General features: G+C 39.9%; 2 protein-coding genes across 3 annotated transcripts; one reads left to right on the top strand and one right to left on the bottom strand.

Moving 5' to 3' along the window:
* Positions 1-1,833: 1,833 nt before the first annotated feature.
* Positions 1,834-3,310, bottom strand: Or67d (Odorant receptor 67d). Of its 2 annotated transcripts, none has more exons than XM_017077556.4 (4): positions 2,947-3,307; positions 2,446-2,883; positions 2,189-2,378; positions 1,834-2,136 (listed from the first exon to the last, which is right to left on the bottom strand). In XM_017077556.4, exons 1-4 carry the CDS (start codon positions 3,270-3,272, stop codon positions 1,915-1,917), a joined length of 1,176 nt encoding a protein of 391 aa, XP_016933045.4. In that variant the 5' UTR covers positions 3,273-3,307; the 3' UTR covers positions 1,834-1,914. The 2 variants fall into 2 exon arrangements, with proteins under 2 accessions (XP_016933045.4, XP_036671329.3); XM_036815434.3 differs by lacking the exon at positions 1,834-2,136 and having other exon boundaries at positions 2,446-2,543; positions 2,602-2,883; positions 2,947-3,310.
* A 6,522-nt stretch (positions 3,311-9,832) lies between these two features.
* On the top strand, positions 9,833-13,266 carry can (cannonball). Its single transcript, XM_017077555.3, has 5 exons — positions 9,833-9,983; positions 10,042-10,465; positions 10,515-10,569; positions 10,638-10,790; positions 10,847-13,266. The coding sequence occupies exons 1-5, from the start codon at positions 9,966-9,968 to the stop codon at positions 13,194-13,196; spliced, it is 3,000 nt and encodes a 999-aa protein (XP_016933044.3). The 5' UTR covers positions 9,833-9,965; the 3' UTR covers positions 13,197-13,266.
* Positions 13,267-17,252: the final 3,986 nt, after the last annotated feature.

The raw sequence follows: 17,252 nt of genomic DNA on the forward strand, positions 1-17,252 counted from the left end.
CCCGATAAAAACAACATTCTGGCAACGGGAAGCAATCTCTAATGTAAAAACTCCATTAGCAGTTCCTGTTCATCGTTCTCTCACCGCCTTTCCTGCGAAAAGTTGTCGCCTGTTTGATGATTCTGTGCAATGTAAGCCTGATTTATGATGTTCCAGCCAAAAGGAACCCACGAAATTCACTTTCAGGCCGCAATAATATACACTACAAGCTCTTCAAAAAATATAGCCAAACATTTCCCCCAAAAAAAAATTAAGTAAAGTAAATACCAAAAATTGGAGAAAAAGAAAGGAAAGAAATCATCAGCACGTGGCTGAGCCAAATTGATATGCGCCATTAGGGTGGTCTAGAAAGTGATTAGGGTGGGATATTCAGCATAATATAGTGGTTGGTAGGGGGAGCTCTAGACTAGAGTTCACTTTTTGAGGATTTTCTTGAGCTTCTCGGCCACGTGTGTGTGAGTTGCCAGAGGTCTAAAGAAATTATATAAAAATGTGAAAGTCATTTTTGGGATTTTATTTTGTGAGTTCCATCGATAGAAAAATGATTTGTCTGAAAGAAAATATTTTTAATATTATACTATTTATTTAAAGAACTTTTATATTTGATCTCATTAAATTAAGTTAGTATTTTGTAATAAATCGTATTAGTTTTTATATATTTTATTTATAATATATTTTTTCTGATTCTTAGTAACGAGGTTTATCAACGACATGAATAAAAAACAATTTCAATACAATACAAAAAATACTTCAAATTGTAAATTAAATTCAATATATTTGCACACTATTAAAAATCCTTCCAGAGGTTTAAATCATTGTTAAAATATTTTTATTTGAAACCAAAATTTTTTTTAAAATCTACAATATTTTCATTTTTATTTATTATTTTTGGGGCTCCAAAAAAATTCTCATTACCTAAAAAACAGCCCGATGAATATAGCAACTCATGCCGACTTTCTTGAGGGGCTTCCGCTGGGGGATGAGGCGGTCTTTCGAGTGGGTGGATGGGGCGGTGGAGCACCTTATCCATAAGCAATGATGAATAACGGTGCTTACGCTTCGGACATTTGATTAATGATGCGTTTACCGACCTCGCCGCCCCCTCTCACCACCCCATCATCCATCTTGGCCTTCGCCTTGCGCCCGCGCACTCAGTTTTCAACGCCATTTTTTGTGGATCTTGGTGGGTTTTTACTTTTTTGTACCGAAGTACACTATTTCGGGTGCGTTTTAGCGGTGCGCGGGCTTTTTGTTCTTTATGCCCGGACATAACTTTATTTTATTAGCACTACGTGGCAATCTGCTGGATTTGCGCGGCATTAAAAGACAATTTTTACAACTTACCAGCGATGCTTTTTCATACTTTTCCCTCATTTGCATCGCCTGCGTTTTTCTTTTCTCCTGCCACGTCTTCTTTCTTTTTTTTTGGTTTTACTATTTTTCATGGTCTGTGGCCTGGCAGACATCATTTTTTGTGGGCCCATAAAGTGCGGGACTGTTTATTAAATTCTTTTGCGGCAAGTTCATTAGACAAAGAGCAAAAATTAATCAGCTTTCCTCCCCGCCCAAATTCATTTCAGCAGCATAAGAACATAGTAAATGGACTTTGAAAGTTGCACTGCGGTGTTCATATTGAGAGGAATCTTTTTTCACACCGAAGGTCTGGGAGTGGATTGGGTTTTTTGAAGCATGAATAGAAGAATTCAACGAAAAGGTGTTAGTTAATGGTTAAACCAAGGCAAATCCTTTGTAGATTCTATTGTTTCTCTACTTTTTTACAATTGGTCAATGTATGTTAAATTTGATGTTTTTTAATGAATAATAATACCAATTCATCTAACATTTTTATTAAAGTGTGGTTTCTACAATACAATAGATAAAATGTTCACGATATTTTAAGTTATAATAAGCTCCTTAGTTATCCTTTCCCAAGTAGTTCATCAACATCATGCTGAAACTATAGATTCCCTTGGTCAACTGGAGAGCTGTATTCATCGATAAAGGAGCCATATCGGCGGCGGTGAGGCAAACCTCTTTCTGGGCCTTGGCTATCATCAGGATAAGTAGCTTCTCCTCTTTTACAGGCAGCTCATACCACAAACAGTTCGTGTAGATCACACTGAGAAATTCCTCATTCTAAAAAGCATGTATTAATTACTGTTTCTTGGGAAAGACATGATTAAGTTACAGAATTTTCCACCAAAGTGCCCAGTCCGCAGAAAGTGTAAAGTGTTATGGCAGCGTATATTAGATAAAGAGGAGCTGCGGGCCAGGCTTTAATAAATATGCAAGAGATGGTACACAGAAGTCCTACGCAAGTTGTGGAAAGCTGAACAAATAAAACGATGCTATAGATCTTTTTGGTGGTCTGAAGAATGCTGGAAAATAATATAAAGTTATGATAAGAAATTTAAAGAAAACCTCTAATCACCAATATTTTTTTACCTAGAATAAAGCTGATGCCATGTCAAGAGATCACAGAGCATGGCCCTCATTCTTGGGAACTCATTTCTTTTGACAACAACCTCGTTGAATTCCTCCAGCTTCAAAGAGAATATGTTCTTAATTAAAGGCACATGGGTGACGAAAAGAAAGAAGTACATATCTCCGCCGTAATTGCCCAAACCACCGAAAACAATAAATCCCACATGGATAGCAGTGAGCACCAGATGACCTCTATCGGTAGTGTGATCAAGTAGTGGCATCATGAACTGCATGACCAAAACCTTCTCGTGCAGAACCACCAAATAGAAGATTGGAAAACCGACAATGAGACCCAGGAGGATAATGTAACCGATCATAAAGCCGATGATCAATTGCCAGGTTATACGGATTCTGCTTTCCAGGCATTTGGCATATTCACCACCCTTGGGACCGTACTCACTGAGGACAGAACGAAATAAACATATTGAAATTAAAATATTTCTGGGAAAATGGCACTCCTACCTGTAGATATTCTCATAAGTGTTTTGAATTCCTCGCATCTCAGAAGCCATATTGGCGGTGACCAATAGCTTGGTTAATCCTTGGAATCCCGATCCTACCATAGCAAATGCCTGAAGGATCACTGTTAGATCTCCATTGATAACCACGCCCACGTATATGGTATATACTGTGCAGGCAAAAAAGAAGAAAATGGAGGCAATTACAGAGTAGGTGAGCCACCACATTCGAAAATTGGGATCTGCAACATCATTTCCGCAGAATCCCACGCAAAAACGTATCATCCGAATGACCTTGCGGTACCGCTCGACAGGCTCTATTTTCGCCATTTTCACTGACAACTCTTTGGATACAATCTTATAGGAAAAGTGATTCCCAACAGTTGGGAAAACCTCCTTTTATAGTCTGGCAGATATCTTATGTCAAAATATTGACAACTTAATTAAGGTATTTAGCAATAAAATCGTTTCATGGTAACTTACACTTCAAGGAGAAATATAAAAGTGTAATTAATAGCATTTCATAGTTAAATAATTTATTAAGTGTAGAAATACTGATAGGTATATGTTTAATTTGTTTCTATTTCGATTGCATATATTATATTATTAAAAAAAAAAGAACATTTTAGGTTAAATGGTAATAAATCTTGGTTTCTTGTTTTCCTCATCGATTTGCCAATAAATGTAACTGAATTTATTTCAATTCCATCAAAACAGCTCCCATCCAAACAACTTTATGCATGAGCACATCTGACACCCCGGCCAGAAAAACCCAAGATAAGGAGAAAATCTCCACGCAATTGATTTAATATAAAATTTTTTAATAAAATTTGCTGCCGGAAAAAAAGTGAATTTCCAAATGGAAAAACCAGGGAAAATGGAAACAAGGAGGGCAGCTCGAAATTATATCTATTTGCAGAGCGCACGAGTCGTGATGTGGCGATTTCGGGACAGGAAGTGAAAGTGCGGGGGAAATGCGTAAGCGCCTAGGCTTTGGGCCAACAACTAATAAAGGCTATCAACAACAGTTCAAACAGCAGCAGCAGCATCGCAAACAAAAACAACAAGGACGCCAGGACAATGGGCTCAAAATCAGCCAAACAGGATGAGGATGCCCAGCCTCGATGGCGCATACTCATACGCACTCAAGTGAATATTTTCTCATTTTCTTGCATTTAAGTTGAGTTCGCTTTGAAGTTTTGACATTTCATAAGGCAGCAGCGAAACAAATTTCGTTCTTCCTCATTTCGCTTTTATTTTATTTATTTTTTTCGTTTATTCTATATATTTTTTTTCGATCGAAAATCCGGGCAAACAAAAGTAAAAGCGAACGCACGGCGCACGCAGCGAAAAAAAACGAAAAATATATTCCTTGCTTAGTCACCCCTGTGAGAATGGAAGGTGTGGCCAAAAAAAAACGACCCTCACAGGCCTACCCCTCGGAAAAAAAGTAAACGAAAGCACCACCCTCACCATTTACCACCTCACCATCACGGCGTATACTTAATGTGGGGAAAAGGCCAAGACAACGGAGGCTTAAAGTAGCCAAGGAAACATTAAAGACGCTGCCGGGCAGCTCAGTTGGCCCACAAAATTACTTGCTCGTTAGTTGGGAGCTATGCTACCAGGTATTCGAACCCCCCTCCTCTATAAAGGTTATCTCTCTCTTTCTAACACGCACCCAAGGTGTCTGCCTCTCGCTCACTCGTTCAACCCTCAAGGGAAAAAAATAAAAGGTGGGCTGTCTCACGCTAATTTCCAGTCGAGCACAAAACTTCTTCCAGTGGAAAGTGCGTGGCGTTCCCCGGCCACCGCCCGCCAGGGGGCGCCACTATATGCACTGTAATTCGATGAGTGGAAAGGGGTTGTATTTTATGTAGTTATAGCTTTAAAAATATAGTTTAAAATCCAAGAAAAATCCTAACGAATAAATTAGTTTTCCAAAAAAACGTTATAAAAATAAGTTATACCATTGTAAAAATAATTTTGGAATAATAGGGACAACTTAAGAGTAAACATTTTTTATAAATTGTATGTGATGTAGTCATCTGTTAAAAATTTCTATAGACCATTTTATTTTTTGGCTTTAAGGATCATACTTTTTCAGTTGGCTACTTTTTATATTTTATTGCTTTATTGCTGCAACTTTTAATTACTTTAAATTTGTTCGTATATTTTCTAATGTCTTAAACCTATTTTCCCTAATTTCTCCCAAGGCCCGCCATATCTTAAAACCATTTCCCCACCTCCCCAACTGGGCGTCTTGTTTGTCTCTAATTATATTTTAATTTGCGCAATCTGCCTGTTATTATTTCTGTGCACGGCAATTGCCTCCAAGTGTTTGCACTTCCCGGCGAACATTTTAATTGCAATTATGCCAGGACGACGTCGGCGAGGACAGTCCTCCAAGGAGTCTTCGTCCTTGCCGCAGGGCGTTTTGTTTGGCACGTAGCTCCCGTGGCAGAGCCCCTTCAATGGACACTAATTATTCCGGCCGGAGTTGGGCCGAGAAATTCGTGTCAAATCAAAAAGATTGCGTAGCCGCCCTTTTTGGGTAATTACATTTGGGGAATGGAAGGAAATTGAGCGAGTGCACAAATTTGGAATGTTAAACAGTCTCCCGACTTGGGGTCAGCTTAAAGAGAGAGTGTCTTTGGGGATCCCAGGATCTTCCTGACCCTTTCAAGCAGTCCAACAATCGGGCCTGAGCAGTCGAATATTTTACATTTCCAATTTGCTGGGCCACAAGGAAAACAAGTCACGTACGGCCAGCTCATTTCCTGTGCCATTTTGGGCCCGACAAAAGGTGTCAAACGGATGCAGACAACGTGCCGCGTATGTCGAATGTCCTGCGAAGGACCTCAGAGGTCCTCACCTCACCAGATCCTGTTGCTGCTGCTGCTCGTGGCTTGTAATCAAAGGAAAGCCGCGCCCCAAATTCACCGAACTTTAAACGTTTCTTAATTGTTAAACTGCCGCTGGCCAACTCCCCAATCCCAATATTTTTTTGAGGGGGAACAGGACACCCTGAAGGACTGAAGACGATGGTCCACAATTAAGCCGAAGAAAAAAACGCCAAAAGACAAAAACAGCAATGAAAAAAAAGAATGGAAGAAAAACATCGGAAAGCTGCACTAGGAAAAATGTATATAAAAACTTTGGGAAATAGTAGAAAATAAATTTTCACAGGTGTATGATTTTCAAAATAGCATAATCATTTTTTAAAAATAAGTAATATTTTTTATATTTTAAATATAGTAGGCTTTAATTGTGGGCCTTAATGAAACAAAATATCATGAAGAACAATTTGTTTTTGGATGAGACTTAGATCTTAAGAAAAGATAAAAACTCGGTATTAATAATCACACGTCCGTTTATTTTAAAACCAACTGTGAAAGTTTATGTTTTAGATTAAATTTTTAAACGTTCAAAAATATTTTTATTTCGCATCCTTTATCACATAAATGTAAGAACATTTTTTTTTGGTTTTTTATTTGTTTAATGGAATTTTATAAACTCATCTCAGTTTGGTCATAAGATTTTCAGTGTGGAAAATATTGCCAGCGACTGGGCGGCATGTTAATTAATTTGCCAGGACATCCGAGGTTGGGCGGTGGGCGGTGTGCGTGGGCGTGGCAGTGGCAGTGGCGGCTGCAGACCGCGTGTTTATTTTATGCCGTCGCGCTTAAGTGGTAAGCCCCATTAACAACTGCCTGTCGTTTGGCGGGGAAATAATGGCGTTAGATCATCATCGTCGCCCTGGCCAGAGCCAGAAAACAGAGCCAGTGAAATAAGGAGAAAAAACACAGTTGGAGTCCTGCAGCCGTCCGTGCGTCATTTGAGCGCTGAAAGCTTTCAGCGTAAATTGTTGGAAATTAAGAAATGTTCGCCCCAGCCACCCACAGTTCTGTTTTCCTTGAGCTTCCTGCTCATATTTCATGGGTTCTGTTCTCTGTTGTTTTATAGCCGCCATTTGCTGCTCCGTTTTCCCGGTGTGTGTGTGTTTTTTTTTTGTATTTTTTATTCCTTCGGACGGGAGTTTTCATTGTTAATGTCCTGGCAACCGCAAATGGCGCCACCCATGTCCTGGGCAGCGGTGTTTTTCTTTAATTTAGTCGGCAAGACGGCTGCCCAGTGGCTTCCTTGTGGGCCGCTTACAATAATTAGATGTAACGGATATTGTAATTGGTGTTAAATTGCGTCAGAGGCCGTGTTAATGTTTGTCATGCTTGTGGTTTCTGTGGGGTCGGGGACATTTTCCGTTTTCCCTCCTTGGTTTTTCCCCACCCACCGGCTTATTTGAGTGGGTGGGCTTTATTTGTTTTCCATGGCTGACTGCTTGTTTTATGGTTTATTTAACGACTGCCCTCCTTCGAGCACTTTACGCGACAATGTCTGCGAAGGAACTAAGTTTCCGAGCAGCCTCAACCTCTACCTGGCGTGAGTCCTGAGTCCTGGGAATCCTTTTTGCCTCAATTAGCATGACAATCGACACGGACAAGTTCTGGGGACGAGACAATGGTAGACAGGAAAGGTAAGAAGGGCTTTACTCAATGGCACAAGAACCAGTTTCCTGGTGGCAACATGACAGGATATGATTGAATTGAATATGCATGCGCATACCATACAAATTTGAATATGAGAATCAGGACCTTAAAAGAGCAATTCCAGCTTCCTTGGATTGCGTGTGAAAATATTTTTAAACTACTCTAGATCGCAGATACAATTATTTCTTTGAAACTAAGTAAGGCCTTGGGAAGTTTTGTTATGTTATTATTATCTTTAACAGAACGGTATAGATTAAGAAAATGTTCCCCTTTATCACTTTGAAAATTATGAAAATATTTCAAATGAACTTTTAAGGTTTTTACAATTTAATACTTAAATCAAAATTTACCTGTAGTCTTCAAATCAAGCAACTAATTTAAAAATAAATATTTTTAAAAATTACAAAAACTTACAAAAATTTTTCAGTAAAAGAGAAACAAAATATTTAAAAATGAAACCCACCGACGGTCTACGGTATTTTGTAAAATTCAATTTACAGCAGCACCCCAAGGAGCAAAGTTTCTGCTGGAAGGCGAGAAAATTCTGGGCATAAATCACACAGGATAATTTGCATAAGTTGGCAGGCCAAAGCGAAATCAGCAGCAGCTAAAAATGTTTATGGCCTTTTCGCTTGCCACGCCCCGTTTTTCATCTGGCCCCCGCCCCCTTGGAAAATTCCCTAATCAAATTAGCAACAGTTAACCGGAAGTGCGAAAATCCGCAAGCTGCATTGTTTGCTGTGTGTTTATTTTTGGCTTTGTTGCAGTTTGGGATTTGTATTTGTGCGGTGCATTTATTTTGATTTGATTGTTGCCCTCACAGCGGGTCTTTCGCACTCGCAAAATTTGCATTTGTGGATAATTTTTGCATTTCGGATTTTGCATTCTGACATTTGCATTTGAATGTTCGCGTGCGTTGCATGAATCATTCATGTTCAAGTTTCTGATTCGGAATCCGATTCTGATTCTGCTGCGGCTGGTGATGATTCAAGTATCGATTTGCATTGATTTGCATTTCAATTGCAGTTTTTCGACACTTTACAATGGATTATGCTGCAGTGTGATTTATTTATGGCCAGCATTACATATCAAGTGATTTGGCTATTGTTGCTGCCAATAATGAGGCTTTGTTTGCCATTGTCGACATCTAACTGTGGCCCTTGATTATTGACACACATACTGATCCCTAGATAGCTATATTTTTAGTTTTTGATAGCGTTTTTTTTAAAGAACTTAAAGTGCTTTTACCGAATGCCATAAATCATGGCGGAAATTACAAAACAATATGCAGCAGCATTTTCTGCTACTGCTGCGGGTTGTCCTGTCGCCTGTTTTTCGTATATTCATTTTTTTCGCCCATCTCCTCTTATTTTTGTGTCCTGCAAAGTGAGTTGCCAGGACCGACATATTGCCCGAACTACAGAAGAATTCCAAACGCATCCGCGGGTTCGGTTCGCCAGCATACTCGCACAATTCCACTAACAAGTGAGCTGTGGAAAAAAAGGGAAATCAAGATGTAAGGTCCTCTTTGAGTAACAAGCAAGAACTACCCTGTAAAATATTTTAAAAATTCTGATTAATACAATAATAGATGCTACCTAAGCTATTAATGTTCATATCATAACACCAACTTTTGCAGATGAAATTGAAGTTCGTTTAAGTTCCTAAATATATGTATTTACTGTATTTGAATAGTACTTATTATGTTGGTAGAAAATACCAAATAAAATAATATATTTTGCCTTAGAAGTCGTGAAAATCTTTTTAAAGGGTATCTTTAAAATAAGCGAATCCCTCAAACGGACAGTAGCTGGGTAAACCTCGCCACAGCAGCAAATCCGTTGAATATTGGGTATGCAAATTAATTTTTTCCTACCTACGGACCCCTCCGCCACCCCTCGTTTTTTAAGGACACCCTGGATATTCTAGCGCCCTCATGTGATGTGATGCTGTGCCAGCATTTTGTTTCAGATCAGCGGTCGTCGTCGCTTCATGTCGGGAAAAAATTGTGGAAAAAAGAGGAAATATTCGAAAATAAAAAACCGACCGCAAAAGTTGAGCTGGCAATGCCATGATGTCTTTTATTTTTGCACCAAATGTGGGCACATTGTACCCAGAAATCAACTCTTTTGAATTTTTCTAGAGCGTTTTTTAAGTAACTCCTATTTAAAGTTTTATTTTTAATCAAAAGGCTTACTCGAAAGACAAATTTAATTATTCCAAAAATTCATTTTTTAAAAATTGTAGTGATTTAAAACATAATGGAATGCCCTAACTTGTTTGCTAAAGTGTTTACCAACTTTTAGTATTTTTTAAGTTTGTATAATTGGTTGTATTTTGGTCACAAGAGTTGTAAAAAATGCAGCCACACAATAAGAAGCTGTCAAACTAAAAACTTGACAAGTACAATAAAATTGTACTTTGCTGAAAGGTAATCAGTCTTAACTTACTAAAATATCGAACTAGCGTTAAAACCATGAAGAGAGCCAAGACAGTAAGTGGAAACAGTTACACTACTCTTTAATAACTTAATCAACAAAATTCATTGGTAGACCCAGTGTTTGTCGTCCAAACGGAATGAATTCCATGATGTAGAAGAAGATGCTAGTTCTAGTTGTTATTCTGGGTCATATCAAGTCCAAGAAAGGCATTACCTCACCATCGAGGAAACCCCTAAGACGCCATATGAAAATGTGGACACAACGTCCGATTCGGATTCCAATGATTCAAGGGATGAGATACGAAAGGCACTTATGAATCTTGAGGATAAACAGAAAGAACAAAAAACCAAAGAGCCACAAGGCGAATCCCACCATACGAAGATGAACAAATGGTATTTGAAAGAATTTGAGGACCAAATGGGCCTCGAAATCGGAGGATCCGATGATTCAGGAGATGCGTATGATAGTAAAAGCGAAAAAACTATCAGCTCAGATTCCGAACGGATCAGCGATTCGGATGATTCCAACTCTGATGGTAGGTTTTTGTTATGCGTGTTGAAACCAATAACGAATATTATTTTCAGACTCCGGTTGGCTAGAAAGCATTAAGAATGTAAGTCTATGTTCTTTGGATAAAAGGTGGGATATATTTTTAGAGGACATTGTGTAAGCCCCAAAAAATTACATTTTTAATTTATTTCTTTAAGAACTGAAGATTCCGAACCAAAGCCCGAAGAACAATCGTTTTCAATGCCAGTTTTCCGTGGTCCCATGCCCTCGATGCCAATATATGATGAAGTAACCAAAAATTTTGAAATAGTCCAGACTCCCAAACAGCCAGAAATAATTCAAGAAGAAATGTAAGTTAAGAGTAGCAAATTAGACTTTTTTCCCAATTTTCATATATTAACCTTAGAGAAATGATAAAGCCAAATGAGTTGGATGAAACCCCACCGAATTTGGATGATATAAACATGAGCCCCATTGAGGAAGTGGAGAATTTTTTTTCTGACAGCGACTCAAGCTCCGAATTCGGCTTGAGTCTTAGTTTTTTGGAAAACGATACAGAGGTCGAAGATATACTGGAGCAATTAGATGACCCACCTCAAAGTAAACTAAGCTACTGGGAGGAGATGTCCGCGCTACCAGTTGACACAGGTGAAATTTCTCAAGAAGAACTTATTGCTATTTTAAATGAAGAGGAAAAGGAGAAGAATGCAGAAAGATCACAGAATTCCGCAGAACATCGAAGTGATTCCGAGCTAGAAGAAGTCACTAGAAATCAGAGTAAGTTGCATGATGGTTTGGATTTTTACGAAGATAGTTCTCAGCTGCCGGAGGGCAGGGAGAACTTCAGTTCGGTGGTCATCAAGGAGGATTCGGTTTTCGTGGACTATCAAGAGGCCATCAAGAAACTTGAGATACTGGTCCAAGCCGCTCCTAGTCATCTAAAATACGAGATCAACCTATTGATATATCCCCTGATGGTCCTGACTTATCTGCAAATGGTGGTCAGTGATAAGGTTCAGAAGGCGAGGGCGTTTATCCTTTTATATCAAGATGAATTTGATGACTCTTTTGCACCAAGACTGGTGAAACTTAGGGATATTAGCAGGCCTGAAGAAGTTCCGAGTAAAGCAAGGAAACTGCTGGCTGGTCTCCAGAAAATTAAAATGGAAATGTCGGAAAGCGCTTATCGTAAGCTTATTTTTGCTACAGAGGAATGGCCCAGAGGTCAGCAGGAGAAATTGTTAATCCACTTTCATATTCAAAGCTATAATGATGAGGAAAAGCCCCAGCAGCGTTTTGAGATAGGTAAACCTCTATTGGAACCAATATTTTATGGGGCGCCGGAACCCATGCATAAGAAAGATTTCACCCCTCGTCCTTTTCTTCAAAAACGTCGCAGGAAGAAGAACGAACCGCAGACTCATAAGAATCTTCACTTGCCCCCAGGCGACAAGATGCATACTCCCAATATCAAGAGAATGGATTTGCTGCATAGGAAGAACGATGAACAGAATCGAGTAAGATTGGATCGGGATAACCTGCCTTCGGCCTATCTTTATACAGTCCCTCCCTGTGATGAGGTGGTAATATGTGCCCACTTTTCGGACAGCATTAGCATGATGGCTCTGGGAACTGTAGCCTCTGCCATTCACATTTTCTCTTTGAAACCCTCGAAATTGGTTCAACTGAAACCGGCAAGCTGGCTAAAAGTCCTGGATACCGGAATGGCTGGTGTTGATAAGGCTATGCTGGATCCCAACAGCAAATGTACCAAGCGAACTCTTTACGGTCATCAAGGACCTGTTTATGGCTGTTCCTTCAACCCGGAGGATCGCTTTTTGCTTAGTTGTTCGGAGGATTCCACCGTTCGTTTGTGGTGTCTTCTATCCTGGAGTTGTGTGGTCATATATCCTGGACATTTGGCACCAGTATGCCATGTGGTTTACGCACCAATGGGTTTTTATTTCGCCACCGCTTCGGATGATTGTACGGCCAGAATTTGGGTGCAGGATAATAGAAAACCAGCTCGTATACTCATAGGACATTTGGCCGAACTTGCGGTGTGCATATTCCACCCAAATCGTCATTACTTGGCCACTGGATCTGCTGATTCAACAGTTCGAATTTGGGATGTGATAAAGGCCTGCCAAGTGCGACTTTTCAGGGGTCACCGGGGCAGAATAACCGCCTTGACCTACTCCATTTGCGGTCGTTACTTGGTTTCTGGTGGAGATGACAAACTCATCATGGTTTGGGATACTGCCAACGAGACTTTGATTCGTTATCTAGAACATCACAAGTCGTCTATTAACACCATGAAGATCGCTTTGGATAACAACATATTGGTGGTGGGTGGACAGGATTGTCAGATGACCTATTGGGACTTTGAACGGCTGGTGAAGGAGTACCTGAATGGGACTAGGTCTTCAAGAAAACAGAACCAGGCTGAAAAACAAGATTCGAATGTTGAAGATTTGCTTCTAATGTCTTATCCCAGCCAAGACGCTCCATTTTACAAGGTCCACTTCAGCCGTCGCAATCTTCTACTGGGCTTTTGTGCGACTCCCAAGGCATCAAAAAATAATATCCTCGATAATGATATTAAGCAACAACAGAAGGAGAAAAGTGTTGAATTCGACAATTGGTTGCATTTTCTGGACACGGTGAAGTTGAAGGCTTGCTTTGATCTCAAGGATAAAATTCATTTGAGTACTGAACAGGTGGAGAAGGAAATGGATTCTCAAAAGAATAACTAAATAAAATTTCAAGAAATAACTATTTCATTAATATTATAAATATATGAGTTCTTTAACTCAAGATAGCAAAGTTTTATCTATTTTTTCTTCATCTTTTCTTTGGGATAGTACTTATTTAACACACTTTTTTCTCGTTGCAGGGTTGTTCCTTGTTATTTATGAAAAATATTGGGGATAAACGCTTTGGATGACAAATATACATGACTTTCGTAAACAGAGACAAACCCCCAGGGCGAGGGAGAATGGTACAGTAACAACAATTTGACAGTTTTTTGAAAAAAACTGGTCAGGCCACGTGTACAGCTGCCCATGAACCGCTCCCCACTCCTCTATATAATATGAAAATCCACTCCTCCATCAGGAATTCACTCCTTGGTCTTCACATTTACAAAAGGCGTGCAAAATTTATAGAGGCACGCATTAAAAAATCCGCCAGGCACGCTCGACTAACTGCGTCCAAACGCCCACGGCGCTGGCAGTTGAGTCTCGAATTGGTCCCGGCCGACCGCAGTCCGCGAGTCCTTCGCAGTTCGTCCTTCGTCCTGTGCCCCAATCCATACAAAAAAATCCCACCGCCCCCTGAAAAATAAGCGACAGGACAATATATTTACGCAACTTCTTATGCTGCTGCTGTCGGTGGTTGTTGTTCTTGCTCGGCTTCGAAAACAGAACTCAAGTGCTGTCGTTGTCCTTGCTGCCCCCTGCGCCACCCACTCGATGTCCTGCAAAGCACCCCCTCTTACCCCTCCCCGCACGCCACTGCAGCATCTTGCTTCTCGTTTGTAGCAGTTATCTTGTGGGTCCTGCTGCGCGAAATGAAATTGTTTACTCCACTGTCATATGCACGTGAGCCAAGCGATGTGGCTGGCATATCCTTGGGGACACTGAGAAAAATACTCAATAAGATATTATTTATTAATTTTTTTAAAAATATATTTTAAGTGATTTAAGAGCTATGATAAAAGGTCTTCCTGAAATGATAAACTGGCTTTCAGTAAACAAAATTGATTTATGAACAACGTTTTTTTAGAATTGTCAATCACTTTTTTTTATAAAAACTTTGAAGATAGATTTAACCGGAAATTGATATTTCTAGCACATGAAAAAACTATATTATATTTAAAAAAAATATATTTGTTAAACAGCTTTTATTTTCTTTTTATTTATTTTAAAAGCATTATCGATGAATTTTTTCAAAATGTGTTATTTTCAACGCTTTACAAAATGTTATTATACTAACATATACTTTCAAGAATGTACTTTCTCTTGTCTTCCACCAAAATACATGATTTTTTTTACCATAAGGTGGTCTAAAATATTTGAAAGTCTTTTTTCTCCGTGCATCCTTGCGGCATCGTCCTGGTGGGCTATCAAAAAATGAGAATTCTTTCGCTTCGTTTTCTTTTCCTTTGCTTTTTTGGGGGAAAATTCAACGTAATAATTCTTTTCCGCTTGGATAAGAAGCGCGGGGCTGGCGGAAGGTGAAGTACAGTCCGTTTCTGCCCCGTAATTGTGCGCAATTTCGCCTGGACATGTTTTCTGTTCGCTGCTCCTTCGACTCGGTCCTTATCTTCTGCCATATCCTTGGCCCAGCGCCATTTTCTTTTCGGGCCCACCCTTCCACACATGCCACACCCACATTTACACACATGTTTTATGTCCTCAAGGAATCGTCTTCAGCCTCCCCCTGCAGACGCCTTCTTTTATTTGCCCATTTTTCATGGGGCTTATTAAGGGACTACGAAAAAATAAACAGCACAGTCCATTTAACCGATTTCCTCGGCGAGGAGTGGCGAGAAAAGCCCCGAGCTGAGCAAAGCAGCGCATAAAATAAATATTTATAATCATAACAATGTCCTGGCGGGTTTCGAACCAATCTCAGTCTGATGATGAGCAAATAAATCGTAAATAAATATGAACTGAAGAAAGGATCTGAGTAAAAAATTATAATATTGAGATAATACGAACATCATAACAAATATATTATATCATAAATTGATTAGTGGTGATGTTGGATTACTGGGTTTTTTTCCAAACTTTAATATTTTTTGTATAATTTTTCGTTTGCAAAATATTATTCTTAACAATGGCTGCATATTTTTATGAAGTTCCATAAGTTTGAGAGCGAAAGCGTCCCCTTTGCACTCATTAAAGTTAAACCGCGTATTAGCAGGCCGTAAATACAGGATGTGTGTGAGTTTGGAGTCGGTACTTAAATATGATAAATGCCGCGTATTGTATTACAATTGGATTTAGGGCAGCGCCAAAGACAATAAATTAAAGGCGGACACACACCGATAATTTCAAGTATGTGCCGCCAAAAAGGCAGCGGTGCAAAAGCTGAGTGCCACAAACCCATAATTACAGAAGAGGACCCTCGATGTTAGCCAAATTTATACAAATTCCAACTCCAGTAGTTCGCTGCCAGCCTGGTGATTGGGGAGTGCTGCCAGTGGAACGTGTTTCCAGAGCAATTACCCCACGGACCGCACTCCGCATTATTATGGCCAACGTGGCCCCGCAATTATGTCGTCCAATTAATATCAACGCAGCGGGAGTCGAGTGCTGTTCGGCGTTCGAATGGAGTGGCCAGGAGCGGGGCTGGCTGCATTTTATGCATAAGCTATTTATGAAATTTATTGTCTTAAATGGCCAACGGTAGTCGCCGGACGAATCTTAATGTCCAGCCACTTGACGGGGGACCACCCGTGGCAGTATTTGCACTCGGCAAAAAAAGGATGCTCGAAGTACCTGCATAATTTATTGGGTAGGTCGATGATATTATGGGCCATAAAAGGGTACTTAAAGCATACGATCTCACCGTTACTAAAAAACGTTTTAAGTGTATTTTAAAGAAAATACACCTATTTTTCTAAGATGTGAGAACATAAACGTATTTTAAGGACCTACGAATGGATACAAATAGTTCATTTTTTCAAAGAAGTATTTCTAATAAATTTTCTGTCATTTAGGAAATTGAAAAATTGTAATCTTTAAAATATTATCAAAACATGGAAAAAGATAAAAATATAGAAGAAATAAAAACACGAAGATTATGCCCCTTTTATATACTTCTTCAACTAACATACACCTTACCTTCTTTTCTTGCAGTGTCTTTCTCTTCCATATATGCAAAAGCTCCTTTTGGAGCACGAGCAGCTCAATCGATTTCAATTCGGCCTGATACTTCGTACTTGGGATCCAAACATCCATCACGCTGCCAATATGGCAATATGCAATTGCAGCTCGCTTTCGATCTGCAAAAGGCTGGCAAGGTGTCCGCATAATTACGGCCAACAGAAACTGCGGGCCAAATGCGGCTAAATTTATTATAATTTCCACACTTTCGGGCTATGGGCCAGAGGATCACGTTTACATTGATAGACGTGGCCCAAAAGGCAGCTGCGTTGTGAAAAGGCCTTTGGGTAAGGAGTGGAAGGACTTCGACTTCGACATCCACTTCGACCACGTCATGTCCTGGCCATTTAATTAACAATAAAGTTGAAACTTTTATTACGCAAATGCGAGGCGGGATTAAAGTTGCCCCGACTAGTTTTCGCCCGAATTGCTGGCAGGCGTTGTCGCAAATGTCCTGAACCTGCTCCTAGTTGCCCTCGTAAGTTTATTAAATTACGCATTCGGCTCGTTTCGCACACAATGAATCTGCAGCTGCAACTGCAACTGCAACTGCCTCTGCTGCATTCAACTTCAACCGCAGATCGGCAAAGGGATAAGCTATAGGCTAGGATATACTATGGACCTCGACTGCCTTTTGCGGCTTTTGTGGCGGCCACTTATCGCACATGACTGTCGCGACTCGTCCCGCCTAATTGAATTTGCCAGTCCGAAGTCTTAAGTCTTCAGTCCGAAGTGCATATTCACGTACTTCATCTTATTAACATGTTGCGGCGCACATTGTAATTCATATTTTTCGTATATAAAACCTTTCGAAATTACCCGTCGAGTGAAGGGCCCTCGGGTGTCAATGGCGACACGCTGATGGATTACAGGCCCATTACGCGGCCCCAGCTCGTACTTTTTGATGCCATTTTAATG

This window comes from Drosophila suzukii, chromosome 3 (genome assembly GCF_043229965.1).
Source record: "Drosophila suzukii chromosome 3, CBGP_Dsuzu_IsoJpt1.0, whole genome shotgun sequence".
Classification (NCBI taxonomy): Eukaryota; Metazoa; Arthropoda; class Insecta; order Diptera; family Drosophilidae; genus Drosophila; species Drosophila suzukii.